The 15,972-nt window shown below is 41.0% G+C and overlaps 1 protein-coding gene across 1 annotated transcript in view; it reads left to right on the top strand.

The window, feature by feature from the left end:
* Positions 1–14,783, top strand: part of RAI2 (retinoic acid induced 2) — a 69,826-nt gene extending 55,043 nt beyond the window's left edge. The window contains exon 2 of the mRNA XM_090062907.1: positions 12,003–14,783. Coding sequence (XP_089919033.1) covers positions 12,108–13,778 — 1,671 coding nt within the window. The 5' untranslated portion in view covers positions 12,003–12,107 and the 3' untranslated portion in view covers positions 13,779–14,783. The remainder of the gene's footprint in view (positions 1–12,002) is intronic.
* Positions 14,784–15,972: the final 1,189 nt, after the last annotated feature.

Raw genomic sequence — 15,972 nt, 5'->3', positions numbered from 1 at the left:
GCCATGTTTGCATTTCCTCAGCCTTAGTTCCATCCCATAGTTGATCAAGTCCCCAGTATAAATTGGAAAATCTTCTTATAACAGTTACCAACAACTTCCTGGGACAGTGAGAGCAAGCAGAGTTCATCAGGGCATACTAACATCTCAGCTGTGCTTTCCACACCTCATACCTGCCATCAAACTGCCTATGCTGCAAACTGCCTTGTAATGTAAAGGTGCATGAGCTTGCAGCTTTGTGCTGCTGTCTTACCACAGCAGCACTGAGCTCAGCATTGAGAAGCAGGATAAATTAGCCCTAGTGGAGTCTGATGCTGCTTGCCTACATTGCTCTCTGTATCCAAGCTAGCTTGGATATCTCTGTGTTACATGGCAGTCTGCCACATAGACCTTACCCTAAGAGCCAAGACTGCAGCATCTTTCCACCAGAGGATCACTTTTATGCAGGTGTGAGCTGAGTGATTTTACCACCAGGACATGGCACTTGCTGACCTATTAAATATTTTATCAGGCCTTGGGTGGAGTCCATGTGGATTTTCATTGCACTGGGAAACATGAAGGGAAGTTGACTTTTACTGAATAACCTCATGGTTGCCTAGGACATTTTTCAAAATCAGCCTCTTTGAACTGAAATTCTGAGTAAGGCTGCTGTTAACAAGCCTGGAAAGCTGTTATACTGAATGAAGCTAACAAAATCTACCTTACACATGACTCAGCAGTCATTACAGTCTTTGATTTTATTTTCTGCCTTTATAAAGTCATGTTTAAGATGGTACTTTTTCATGCAGTGAGTGTCTTCAGATCAAATGTTCTGCCTACTCGAGGCTAAGCAGATTCCTAGTTTTGAGGCACAGCCATACTAAATGAAACAAAATGTGGTTTCTGGGATTTTTTTCGAACTTGTTACAAGATGCTATCCTTTTATAGCACAACCATTTAGGGCTTAGAAGTAGTAGGAACTCTAATGTGTTATGGATATGAGGGACCTGAGCTTTAGGGAGTAGCAAGATTAATCTCAGGTAATTTCAAACTGGCTGTTTTTATGGTGCCTTTTTATGTAATACTAGGTACTGCTTTAGCAGCGATCACTTTGAAAATCACTTTGCTTGGCTTTTTCATCCAGCCATCATCATTGTCAGTAAATGGGGCTGAGGCAGGGAAAATGCATCTAGTAATACAGCAGCCTGAGTGCTGTGTGGGGTAATATGGGATTTCCATTACAACACATTTTTTCAGGGGGAGGTGTTAAGCTGGGTGAAACAAATCACTGAAGGTTGACATTTGTCAGACATGTTCTGGTCTTGCGTTAGGATTCATTGTTTGCCTCCTACTTCATCCTTGGCAATAGAGATCATGTTAGACCTGAGGCAACTTTTAAAAAAAAGTTTTTAATAATAAATTGCATAGGCTTATTTTTTGGTTTAAAAGAAAGTTCTCATCCTCCTCCGTCTCCACAGAAAGGATCACTGCTTATAGATACTTGGCATGCTACCATGCAAGCTAATATATAATTCTGCAGGTGATTAGTCCATGAAGCAGGCAACTCTTTTAGGTATTTCTAAATTAACATATTTAAAAGGATGAGATGAATGTTTAAAAACTTGCAGAATCTGTTACTGCTTTTCAGAAATACTGTACTTCATACATATCATATATAAAGATCATGCAGTCAGTATATTATCAATAACATGCAGTTTTGTACTGCTCCAAGGATTTCCTTCCCTGACAGTACCCTGGACGTGGATGAGAAAGAGCCTTGTCACTGGTAGGCATGGATCCACCATGCAATGTATGTAAGTGGAGCTGAGGAAGAGCCCTTATTAGAGGAATGCCTGTTCACGTATTCTGCAACTAGAACCTTGGCTATTATTCTGATATTCCTCTGAAGGAATTTCTGAAGGTATTCCTTCAATGGTCTAGCTATTGAGGGGCATTTTTTTTTTTTTTTACAGTATTCGTATTAGATTCCAGAACAGATTTCCTACATAAAGGAAAAAAAATAATCACCAGGGGCCACTGCATGGCTACATAAAGGATGGTAAGAGCTCCATGTTGGTAAACAGGTAAGGAAATACAAGTGTAGCTGAGACACTGAAGAGGTAGAAAGCAAAGAGCACAGATGACAGTATTACCTCCAGGACTGCTCCTCTCAGCTGCTTCCTCAGTGCCTAGTTTACAGCTGACTGAATTCATTTCTGTCACCAGTGAGTTCCTAGCTATCTCACCCAGAGGGATGGTCACTGGGGATCTTAAAGAAAACCAGGAAGCGAAATGTCAACCTTTCCCAGTGGCTCTGTCAAGCAGTGGAGTTCCCTGGAGGACCTCTCTTTGTATCCTGATTTGCTGGAAGGGATGAGAGGTGAATTCCTCAGCCTTAGCCAGGAGTACAGTATAAGGGAAGCAAAACTTTGAGGAGGTGTTGGGCATGCAAAGTTGAAGGGATCAAAGTCATCCTTAACCACCACAGATAGTGGTGAAGTCACAGAGTCTGCCTTGCAGACAGGAAATCTGGCCCCAGACTGGTGAGACCTCCTAGAGCCATCTTACACTGTATCTAGGTCTTCCCATGTGTCATCAAGCCCAGGCTATGGTGATCATCAGGCACTGCTTTGCACTTCTCTTGAATGAAGTCTATTTCTTCACTGAAAATGGGAGTTAAAAAGCTGTGAAGACTTTATAGGGTGGTGTATACTGGGGTTTCAACCAGAACTTTGTGGAAGCTGAAATGAAGGGGTTAGTTAGTTTAGCGTTGTTTTATGAGGAGGCAGTGAGAAACCAGAAGCATCTCAATGTCCACTTGGGATGAGGTGTTGCATGGTGCTCCCCAGGGGCCTGTACTGGAACTCATGTTGTTTTGTACTTTCATCTGTTATATGGAGAAAAGGATTGCATGTACAATTTAGCAGTTATGCATATGACACCAGCCTGGATGGAGCTGCAGATGCTCTGAGGGATGACCTTGATAAACTAGGGAAATGGTCCTAAATCAATCAGGTGAAACTCAACAAGGACAAGTGCCAAACCCTGCAGACAGGGCAGAACAATTGCCTTCACAAATATAGACCGGGAAAGTACTGCAGTACTGAAAAGGACTGGGGGGAGCGGGGAAGAGGTGGGACTGCATATTAGCCAACAGCTTGCTTTTATTGCAAAATGTCCCAAGCATACTGGATTGTATTAACAGGAATGCTCCTTGCAAATCAAAAGAAGTGATTTTTCTGCTGTATTCAGCCCTAAGGAGGCCAAACCTGGAGTACTGTGTCTAGTTTTGAGCCCCCACATTTCAAGAAGCATGTGGACAGAATAGAAAGAGTACAAGAAAAATTATTAGAAGTCTGGGAAATGTGACCTGTGAGGAAAGGCTTTCATTTCCCATGTCCTTGTGACAAGGTATTTAGCAGACTGCAGATTTTTGTTGTAATCTAACAGGGCTACACCATGTATGCTTCTGCTAGGGCAGGCTTGTCCAATATACAGCCCGAGGGCCGCCATGCGGCCTGTCAAGGCATTTTCTGTGGCCCTCAGTGCTGCGACAGGAAACAAAAGTAAACATGGTTTACTTTCGTTCCCACCCCTTGTCCCTCCCCCAGCCCCTCAGCAGCATCCTAATGGCTGGGGAAGGGACAAGGTTCCCACACGCACCGCATGGGCTCGGGCCAGGTGCAGGATGGAGCCTTCATGGGAGAACTTTGCCTCCGGGTGGCGGAGGAGCGGCCCGGGACATGCCGGTCGCTGGTGAGGAGGATGGGTGACCAGGAGTGCCCGTGCTCCTGCCCCCGACTCCCTGCCCCGACACAAGCCCGTGCCCTGTGCCGCCAGAGCGGCCCCGAGCGGGAGTCCAAGCAGTGGCCTCTGGCACCGCCGGCCTGTGCCTGCCTCCTCACCTGCCCGCTTCAAGCCAGCTCCGCTGCCCTTCCCTGCCCCACAGCAAGGCGGCACCTGCTCCCCTGGCCAGTCTCCCCCCAGGCACTGCGGCTCTCCAGGCCTGGCTGCCTGCGCATGAGGCCCCAAGGGGGCGGCTTCTCATGTGCTGCTGGGGACGGGAGGAGCTCGGCCAGGGCTGCACCAGCCAGCAGAAGCGGCGGCGGAGCAGTCAGTACCGAGCGGCACACGGCTCCACTGCCGCTTCTGCTGGCTGATGCAGCCCTGGCAGCCGCCTCCTGTTCCCAGCAGCATGCGGGAAGCCGACTTCAGCTGCATGCTGCTTTTTCTGGCAGGTGCCAACCTGGTTCTACCCAGGCGGCTCCTGCAGCACCATGTCAACCCGGACATGGCACCAGGCCGGCTGGGCACCAGGTCTGTTAAAATACTGTCCAGTGTTTGGATTGTGTTTTGCTTCTGTTTCTTTTTGTGCGGGATTGGGGTTCAACTTGTTACTACTTGTTAAAGTTGTGTTACTAACAAGTTATTAATGCAATAAAAGTAAATCTTCTTGAAGATTGTTCTCAAAAATGCCCATATTTTGTTGCTTTGATTAGTTTCCACTCTGGCTGATTATCTTTTCCACATTTGATCTGTCAACTTACATTATGCTTCTTTCATTCATTGAGAAGTGAGTAGAAGCAAAAGTGTTTATTTTAGTCAAGTGTTTGGTATTATTTCATTCTTGCTTTTATATTGTTTTTATTTTGGATTTTAAAACACATTTCCAGACCCATTTCATTGTCACTTCCTGCAACTTCATTGGTGTCAGAGGTCACATTACATCACTTCCTGATGTGATACCGCTTCCTGTGAGGCCTTTGAATAATCAGGCACGCTGCTTTTCTTGGGCAGAGCCTGCTTTCCTGGGCTGCTGCCAGGCTGCCTGCAGGGCTTCTTGCAGAGCCGTGGAGCTGCACAGAGCCCAGTGCTTCACTCCACAGCTGTAGGCGTAGTAAACTAAAACTCTTCGAAGGAGTTTTACTTTGTTGCATCCTAAGTCATTTAAAGCGCATTATGTCACCAAATTTCCTACAGTGGCCAGAATCAATGTGCAATACGCTGCTGAGGCGTGCAAACACCGACACCATTAAAGCGGTGCAAAAGCATTTAGCCTGCTTTAAAGTGTCATGCACACACACCTCTTATTTTGTCTACAAATGGATTAGGACAGTATGAACTGAATACATTTCTGCCCATTGGTATTTGAGGCATTCATGAAATCTTAGAGAAGCAGGGCTGGAAGGTCACCTGGAGGGCATCTATCCCTCCAAACCAACCTCTACAAATCCTTTTGCAGTTTTAGTAATGGAATAGTCTGACCATGGGATAAAATTCCTTCCTGATCAGAAATACAGCTATCGCTCTGACCCCGAGTAGAGGAGCAAGACCATCTAGCCAGGAACCTCTGCGTTTTGTCCTAGCAGGAGCACTGGCACACACCACAGTCAAAATTCTCAGCCAACACTGACTGCATTCAGTACGTGATTGTAAGGAGACACAGGAGACAGAATTTTTAAACTCAGAATACTATACATCTAAGTTATTAGGAAGCCTGAGAGGCTGCCCAAGTAGAGATTTGGGTGCCCAAACTTAGTTATATTTTTAATTAAATTAACTGAAAGTCCTTTAACCTTGTAGTCACATCACTAACATCAAGATAAATGGCTTATTTTTGTAGTGCTGTTCATAATCCATACAATACTGGGGTGCAATCCATACAGTACCAGGATCCGTACAATACCAGACACATGGGTGCTGCAGGCAAGAACTTTTTAAATTTTAAAATGATTAAATGGATTCTTTTTGCAGATTCTGTAAAGTGTTCCCTGGCTGAGCCAATTAGGTCATCTTCCACAGAGAGAAAGTTAAACATACAGACTGGCAACAAGGTCTGCTAAATGTCAGAGAAGATGAAGAAATGAAAAGTAAGAGATTTACCAAAGGCCCTCCACACAGACACCCCCACCCACCACCTCCAAGATACTGCTTTCAAGTGAGGAGTAAATGTCAAAATTTAGCATTTTCTCGATTTTTGCCAATGTGTGTTGTCAGAGAGAGGGGCAATGTGTAGACATGATTTTTTGGTCTGCAGACTAGATTTTAGTTTTGGTTAAGTTTTTATAAATCGGAAAAACTCCACAGAGGAAATACTCTGTTTGTCCCTGGAGAATGTGGCTAACTGGCCAAATTTCCATGGAAATTTGTTGGACTGTAGACTGCCTAATATAGGTTGCTCCTCACAGAAGTATTAATGATGCTGAGTACAGGATTAAAATGCCCCCCCGCCCCGAATCCAAATTCTGCCATAATTTTCTCCCCATGCAGGATTGTTGGTTCTGGTTTTATTCATAGCTCTTGAGTGTGCTAAAACAAAACCCTACTTTTCCAGAAGCTTCTAAACAAAACACTCCATGGCAGACGGCTCTTTAAAATAAAATGTCTATCATACTTTGGGTGCTGTGTGAATAAATAATATAAGTAGGTAAAAGATGTGATAAATCCATGCAAGCAAAATATATTTTCATTATATTTTAGAGAGAGAAATTATTATTTCCCCTTACAGCGCATAGCGGTATTGACGCAAGTTAATTGGACAATTATCATCAGGACGTAACGCAACAGAATTCATCACCACTCTTTTTAATAGTATTTCCATATAACTAATATGTAGCAGCTTAGAGAATAACATACATCACTGCATAATATTCTGCACTTTTAAGTCATGTCACCACTGCAGTAGGGAACCCAGGAGGTCTGTAGTGTGCAGAGAGCTTATTTTCAATTAAAACAAACAAATATTAAACAGGTGAGTGGGGAAAATGCAGTTAAACGAACTTCTCACACTGAAGCTTGGTAGATAGTAAAAGGTAGATAGTAAGAGTGATATAGCCATGACAGTCCAGAAGCTATGCAAGAGGTAAGGATTTCTTAGGGTGATATTTTTTATTGAGCCAACTCTGTGGTTGGGATAGTGGTAGACAAAGGCAAGACATTGGGATGACCTGAAGACCTGGCAAAGAATGCCTTGCATTTGAAAGCTTGTCTAACTCTGTCGCAGTTACATAGTTGGTCCAGTGAAAAATATCACCCTAGGAAATCCTTGCCTTTTCATAGATAGTAAAAGTACAGTAAAGGTGATTTCAGTAAATTATATTAAGTTGCATAATTAGGTGTACGTTATGTCAGTGGCATGTGATGAAAAATTATCCTAAAGTTTAAGATATTCAACATTCATTGAAGCAGGAGGAATATTTTTTAAGTTTTCCATATTCATTTTTATGCTGAGAGAAATATAACACAGCCATGATTCAGTATGATGAGCTGAATCATATTTTTGAGGTTTATCCCAGATGACTGCCTCATTTTTGATTTGTTAATTGGGTGTTAAAATGTAGAGGAGAGTATGACCCCTTAAAAAAAAAATCCTCCCTGCTTCCATGGTCCCAGACATCCACAGGTATTTTGGCAATAAGTCCCATGAATTAGGCACCTAGGGCATTTTTTTCATGTGCTCCAGGAGGCATGAGAGGGGAGGGGGCATTAATTGGTGAGCGCTTCTAATTAAAAGCACCCAAGCATCACATGCATCAGTTTCCCCCCATGCGGAAAAATGGCAGTGGGGCACTTTGAACTAAAGCTCATCAAATGAGCCACCAGTTTTCGGCACGAAGACATTAATATATGTGACACCAGAGTCTGCAGGAGCACATTTATTTCCAGTTCTTCAAGTCTGCTCTGATGCACTGGATTTCAAGCTAGTGCTGGATTCCATGTGCGTCAGAGCCAGCTTCCTGCACGTGGATAGGAGCCCCTAGATACCTTTTGGGAGTCTGGGCCTTGGATCTGTTTCTCTTTGCATGCATAGTATGTCACACAGTTTTAATATAACCAAGAATTGTGTAATTGGATTGGCTTGGAAATGTTGTGAATGATTCTGCTTGAGTTTCCAATATCTTCAATGTAGACGACAATGCTTTGAAAGGTCTCAAAATACATTGTATTTTCTTCCTGCGATAAATTGCTTGACAATTATCATGGAAATGAGGGAGGTCTATCTTGTGTACAGGCGTGGTTTTGTTTTCTAGCAGTTGCACAGATATTGTGTGCATAAGAGAAGTATTGGCAGACCACAGCATGCTACAAGGACCATCAAATTTCGAACTAAATTGCAAAGCAGAATCTCCAATTCTGTGTGTTTGCAGATCTGATGGGAATGCTCTGAGCATATCCGCAAAACTCATCAGCGTTCAATCCTTAAATAAACCTGCATTTTGTGCTCTTCCTTTCTGCCTTCTTCATCTTACTGTCCTATATTGAAGGCAACTTCAGGGGCAGATCCCCGGGGGAAGGGGATATAGTGGCCCCCACTTTGATTCCTGCTCTACCCAAAGTTTAAAACAAACTGCCTGGAGTGGCAGCAGCATTTCTAGTCAAGCAGCTGTGAGGGAGTCATCTGACTTCATGGCTTATTATAATCCACTTGATTCCTTCTAAAGTCTTTATTGCACAGGTGTTAATGACCCCGTGTCATTTTTAATGGTCTTAAAATTTCACTGATCAAGCTATTCTTTCTTCGGCAATTCTGCTGTTCCTGCTGCTCCCAGTAATGTAGCTCCTATTTCACAGCCATGCAAACTGTTTTTAACTCTAACTAAAAATATTAATTTAGGTGTGAAAATGTTAAACCAAGTGAACATGAACTCAGGTCTGGAAATAACTTCCAGTGAAGCACTGGATGAACTCTCAAGCTTCAGGAGTTTTTATGAATCTGAAAAAGATATACATTTAATTCTAATGATTACAGGACTAAAAAAGCAACATCTTTTGGTTACTTTTGCCTAGTTACTGTTTTTTAAAACATAACCTATGGTATAGCAAATTGATGCACAGTCTGATAAAGTTATACTTGGTTTTGCTTGGATCTTAAATAGAATAATATAGCTGTAGGCCCTTAACATGTCAATACAGCTTCTAGTTTCCTTTTACCAGGAGCGAAATGTGTTTTGGTATATACAGTGATGCAACACAATATCTGCACCCTGCTTTTCAAAATCCTATGGGTAGTTTCTAAAATCATGGTATTTTAACAGTACGCAGGGTTTTATAAGCTTTTTGGGCATCACATTTTCAAGTATGTCCCTTAAACCATAGGGACTAAAAACATGCTTTTTTCAAGAAGAAACCTGAGAGTGTTTCCTATAATCAAAGTCCTCCAAGAATTGGGTCTTAAGAAAAGCCCCAAATATTCGGAGACTCATTATAACAGACAGAAATGGCAATTGTGTGAAACAAAAAAATCTTATCTATTCCATGCTGCCCACAGGGTTCTATAATATGTCCTTGTCTACCAGCTAGGATACTTGAGCCATGAATAATAATAATTTTTTAAAAAATCTACAAACCCAACTTTACCTTATAATATAACCTTTTAACACACTGCACCCCTTCACCTTTCTCCTTTGCAATTACCACTTTTAAAACTGCAGTTTCTACTCTTAAAATTGTGTCTTGTTGCTGGCAGGCCAGAGCCTCTAGCAGTGCCAGAAATATTTTCAACAAAATATATAGAGGCACATGGGACTCAGCATGGAAAACACTATTTGACTGTGCTGAAGAAATACCTATGGCTTTTTAAAGGTGTCTGTTTATGATATATGAGGGTGTCTTTCCCTAGTCTAGCTATTTCCTCTGCCTGCAGTGTAGTAACTTTTAAGGCAGTGAAGTGGGATTTTATTGTTTTACTGTCATCTCCTGCACTTATCTCTGCTTCCTTCTCTGAGCCAGTTCAGCCCACTAATCCTTCAAGTCTCTTCTATAGCATAATCTTCATCTTAATTTTTTCCCCATTTTTTTAGTATCAAGTGAATTTCTCAGGGGACTAGAAGGCTCTCTCCTAACACTGCTGGGTCATTAATTTTTGATGGGCAGAGATCTCACTTTGTCAAATAAACACAGTCAAAAACACGCAGTGTAATTTCATAGTGATATAAAATACATTGTTCTGATATTCTCAGCTGTTTCTTTCAATATTTAGATAATACAGTAAGAAAGAAATTTGAAAGTGATTTAAACATAGAAAAGAAGCATAAAAAGGAGTGAAAGATTTGTTTTTAAAGGGATTACCTGTTAATATTAGTGAAATTGAAGTGTTGGTTTTAAAAATCTTAACCTGCCAAGTATTTATCTTCATTGTCCTTATTTTAAGAAGTGTTTGAAATAAGAAAGAATCAAGGTAGCCTTTTTGAAGAGTAAAGAACAAGCATAGTTGGCATTCTTTGAATCAGTGATTTTTTTTTTTTAACTCTTTGAAAATAATAAATATTTGTTTGTCTTTAGTTATCTTTTGTTTTGAGAAAGTGGGGGAAACTGTGAATATTATCCAAGGCATATCATGGAATTACAGTTATTCCCTTAGGTCCGCATGGTAATAAGGGGAAAATAGGTTCTCTTAAATAATAATAAATAAACGGTTACTATATTACTTAAGCGGCCTAAATTATTAGCAGTCTACACTTTGTGATCTGCCACCTATTATGGTACCTGAAGTCTGGAGTTTGGCATTTAAATATCTTAACAAGGGTGATTTTTTTTTTTCCTGCCTTGGCCTTTTTTTATTCTTTCATGTGTTTTCTTATCCCTCTTTAGTTCACAGGTTATAGCTCTCTTCTTATGAACACTTACACATGAGTAAATTTACACCAGGGGGTCTTCTCACTGAGTCAGTGGAAATACTCTTGTGCTTTGCAGGCTCTCAATGTCAAATTTTGGAGTTGCATTTCATTTTACCACAACAACAAACACTACTGAATGAATAAAAGGGAACAAAACCCCTGAACTGTTAAGCCTAACAAATGCCTGAACATTAATGCATGCATAATTTTAGGTCATAAAATTCAGTTGAGTGTAAGTGGAAATGTAAATTCGGGGTGCTCTTATTCTTCTCCAGGGTAATGAGACTAAATATGGACAAATTTCCACGGCAATTATCATGACAAGATGCAGCAATTAAATTAGGAGAAGCATGTTCTGTGCTACTGTACGAGGAACCCCTAAAGACAAGTTGTGCATGTGGCAGCTTTCATGGTAGAAATAATTTGTACTGGGGGGGAAGGGAACCATACCTATGAATTCAATACCTTCTAGAAAGGAAAATCTTTTTAAGAAGGAAGCTAAAATTTCTCAGTGCTCATATGGGGAAAAGATCTCTGCACTTTTTACTGACATTTGCTTGGTTAAGATAAAGGATTAGCCTGTCAGAGTGAATTTAAAGTTGCTTTGATTTTTTTTTTTTGGTATCCTATTAATAAGATGTCTGGTTCATATTACTGTCATTATCTAGTTCTGGAGCAGGACAAGTGTTGGGGTTTTCCTAGTAGGAAGAAAAGCATCCTTATCAAATAAACAATACGATCAAACTACAGACTTGTGTTGCTGAGCTACTAATTGCTCTTTGTTATGCTGTTAACAGCAGTTTTTGAACGTGTTATTTAGTGAATGCATGAGTAGATTGTCTGATTTATTTTAGCAAGATCTTCAAAGACTGAAAAGGATAATTATTTTAGGCTGAGTGAGGACCCTTCACTCATTGTGAAGCTTCTTAACCCCACAGTGGTACATTTCCTAACAGTTTATTTTTAGGAAAGCTTGCTTTTGTGCTTTTTATTGAGTTTAAACAGTGCAGTGGCTGTTGACTGTGCCGTGGACTGTCATGGCATGAAGCTTTGTTTAAAAATGTGAAATATATGTGCCTGAGTTCTCATTTAAACTGTATACTGGAGGCTTTTTCTTTTGACTGCAGTTGTTCTTCAGTCCTGTAAATTATCTGTGTTTATTGCAAAGTACAAGTACTCCAGAACTCTTCATATAGCACTCATAGCTGTATGTATACACAGTATATATGTGTATATACTGTATAGTATAATGGAGCAGTTACCCTGAAGTGTGGAAACATTTAACTGTGTGTGTGTGTGTGTGTGTGTGTGTGTGTGTGTGTGTGTGTGTGTGGCTCTTTAAAGGCAGCTGCAAATATTAGCTTAAGAAAGAGATTTATGCACTGCTTAAAATATGTTTCTGTTTTGCAGGCCAAACTATGTTGGTGCAGACCCTTTTGGCAGCCTGGAGACACGCCGGATCCTGGTGACAGCAATGTAAACTTGAATTCAGCAGAATCTCAGAAGTCCTGTAAAATGGAGGAACTGTATAAGGACACACAAAACCTGCCCATGGATGTTACCAGCAATCCTTCCACAATAGCCAACAATAAACTAGAAAATGGAGTTGCTCAGCTGATAACAGCTGAAGCCTGGAACATCAACTCAACAGACTTGATGAAGAAAGCACTTTCTCCACTAGTGACTGTCCCAGCCCCTTCCATCCTCACCCCACCTGCTGAGTCCCAAAGTGGGGTCGCTCTTAAAGTAGCAGCCACAGTGCTCCAGCCAATTTGTTTAGGGGACAGCCCTGTGGTTCTGCCAATACACTTGCAAGTAGCAGGGAGTACCACCCCTCAGATTACTCCCAGCAACAATACTCCCTACGTTATGACAACCCAAGGTCCGGTTCCACTACCTGTCCTCTTAGAGCAACATGTGTTTCAGCATTTAAATTCTCCATTGGTATTACCTCAGGGTGCTCCCTGTGCTACAAATCCCATTCACAACAATATTTTCCAGGGTTCTTCCACCCCTGTCACACAACCCCAGCTACTGGATCAGAAACCATCTAGCCAGACCCAGGAGCCTGTCCTTCCCCCAGTGTTTCAGACACCGGGGTTTGCAGCAGTCCTTCAGGATTTGTTTCCTTCCCAGGGCACCTTAGGCTCTACTCCCTGTCAGCCACCTCCTGATTACTCTTCTCTCCCACCCCAGGCTTTTGGTTCCCCTCTGTCTCCATTAGTACCGCCCGCCACCCTTCTGGTACCATACCCTGTGATTGTTCCTTTACCTGTCCCAGTCCCCATCCCTATCCCTGTCCCTATTCCTGTGCCTCACAGTCCTGAATCCAAGGTCAATCCGGACTACCCCAAGATGCCGTCATTCACTCCACATTCCTGCAAAGGTACCCAAACCCCTCTGGAGAAGGAGGAGTCAAAACCCTTTGACTTCATCCCCACAAGGGAATTTTCCCAACTTAATCGCCACACTGTCATCAAGATGAGCAATGAAAATGAAGCCCTGGACCTCTCCATGAAAACGATGCCCTTGCTAAAGGCTAGCGAAGCCAGTCCTCAGGTCTCACCTGAAGATGGAGCTTTAGACTTGTCAATTGCTTCCTGTAGAAAGATGGGCAGTATGGGGGTCCAGGCTGAAGCAGCTAGTGCCCTTTCCTCTGGCTCCATAATGGACAGTGCTGTTCATGCCATGGTAGATAAACTCTCTGGTGTTGCAGCTCCTTTTATCCCTTCAAAACCACATGAAACCTCAGCCAAGGTTGACAGCAGAATCATCAGTAGCAACTCATCCGACCTCCTGAGACAACAGCAAAAGTGGCTGGTGGATCAGACTAGCAGAACATCCTGTGAGCCCAAGGCTGGGAATAATATTGAGATCGTGAGCACTTCACAGACAGCCAAAGTGATAGTCTCTGTCAAAGATGCTGTGCCCACTATTTTCTGTGGCAAGATAAAAGGCCTCTCGGGAGTATCCACCAAAAACTTTTCCTTTAAAAGGGACATGCCACAGGACTCTGTGCTGCAGTGTTATGATGTGAAGAATCAGCCAGAGTCCAGGGATAATGCAGAAGCTCTTAGAAAACCTGTCAAAAACAGGAGTGTAAAGTTAAAGAAAATGAACTCACCGGAAATACATATTCTTCCAATCAAGAAGCAACGGCTCGCTGCCTTTTTTCCAAGAAAGTAAATTATGAGTTTTTAGAATTTTAAGATATAATAATAATTATTATTATGAAATAAAATAACATAACATGCACTTGGGTTTAAAATGCATTTAAAACTTTTAAACTATCTTTGTAAGTTATTTTTTGGGGGGAATGGAAGAAGTTCATATGTAGATTCCCTATAAGTTGGGGCTGTCTTCTTTTTTTGTTTTGGGTTTTTTTTTTGGTTTGGTCTTTCTGGTTATTGATTTTTTAAAATTTTTTTTTTTTTTTTTACTTTTCATGAAAAAGTAAATAAAAAGCAACTTATTTTTCAAGCAGATTGCACATTTTGCAGCTTTAATGGAAAAATGGATGAGTCAGAGGGGTGAGAGCTGTTTTCACTGCCATGAAGTGCTTTGCTGATGTAATTCTTAATAATGGGTAGAATGGACATTTCAAAATAAATGTTTGTATGTGCTAATTGGTTGCGGTATTTTGTCATTTATAAATTGCTTTCATTCTATGGAAAGGTTTGGCAAAAGTCTGTAAACTGTAAAGCACTACAAGTTTATCTGTGTTATAGCCCTATAATGTTAAGATCACCAGGCTCAGAAAAATTATATTGCTCAACAGCACCATCAGAGAGCACCTCTGAACAGCCAGTAATGATACATTTTGATTTGTCTTCAATAAAAGTGAAAGAAAAAGATTCATGTTATACATAACAAATGCACAGGAAATGCCAGCTTGATTAGTAGAAACAAATATAGATCAGTTTGTAATCGCTAAACATAAATACTGATTTAAAAGGGAAAAACAGAACAAAACCTAAAAGTCGGGGGAATTTGACAGCGGGTGAGGAAAAAACTCATAATTTTTCCCAGCCTGAATATAGATATATGGAACAGTTGTTCATTGTTAGTTTTACCATTTCTTGATGGCTGAAACCAATGCACATGAAAGAGTAGAACAATGTAACTATTACGTAACAGTGTAAAAGCCACCCAACATGAATGGCGAAATGTGAATGTAAAATTCAAATAAAAATTCTGCTAGGTGATGGTTGCACTTGTGTATGAAAATGGGCTGGACCTGTATTACTACTGGGCTATACTGAGCTATATAACTGTTACTACTGTTTCTAAACTCTCACCTTCTACCATTGTAACATATCTAGGTGTTAGGATGAACATGAGAGGAAGAGGAATATCTAGATGAATGTTGCATTTTCCTTTTAATACTCAATCCTTACCCTTTATATAGTATATTATATACATATTATTATATTCATATTTTAAGAATGTCATGTGATAGACTGTGGTAGCAGCATTGATTCTATTCAAGAAAGAGGGGAAGACAGACCGAAGGAAACTAACTAGATAAGTTGGATGCTGTATCAGGTAAATTGACCCTCATTTTGTTGGGCCGCAACTGAGTGGTGTCCAGTTTCCTGCTTGGTAGCTTTGCAGTTCTTTGTGGGAGTTCCTGAGACCAAGATAAAGATTATAAAAAATAGGAGCCTAACACTGAATTCCTAAATCGATCTTAAGGTCCTGGCCTCACATTTCAGAAATGTTGGATGTTCAACAGCCTGGTGCCATTAGGATTAATTTTAGGAAAATTTGGACCCAAACGTATAGTCTAATTAAAAATGTAGATGTTGCATCTTCAACTGCAAGGTAAAGAAATCTTTTTGGTTTATCTGCAGTGCCATCTTATTACTGGGAGGACCAAGAGTTTAAATATAACTCACCATTATTTTTTGCTTTGTTATAGGCATTTTAAGCTAGCCTTATACTTCCTCTAGAGCTGGCTGAATGGAAAATAGGCTGAAGTGTCAGCCACTCCATTAACGTTTATTCGTAAGACTTTTTGTTTTCAGTGACACAGTAAAAATTTGCTTTTTTCCTTGCTCTAGAAAGTGCTGATTACGTGTGAAAGGTGGTTATTGTGATTTTTTTTTTTTTTTTTTTTTTTTTTTTGCTGTACAGAGACGTGGGATTTAGAAACCATGTGGCATGCCTCTCCCAAGTGTCTTTTCCACTCACTGTGTTTCAAGTGGGATGTTTTCAAACCAAAAATAGTAGTTTATCACAACTGAAAGATTTTAATGAGTAAAGTCACAGCATCAGCTGCTGTTGTGTTTAGTTCTCAAATAATTCAAAGAACAGTGATAAACAGGAAGCAGCAAGTAGCAGTTCACTGATCCTCATAAAAATACTATATTCCCTTTGC

Source organism: Crocodylus siamensis, chromosome 1 (genome assembly GCF_052110815.1).
Source record: "Crocodylus siamensis isolate JL-2025a chromosome 1, ASM5211081v1, whole genome shotgun sequence".
NCBI lineage: Eukaryota > Metazoa > Chordata > Crocodylia > Crocodylidae > Crocodylus > Crocodylus siamensis.
This window is presented reverse-complemented; position numbering and strand designations above follow the sequence as displayed.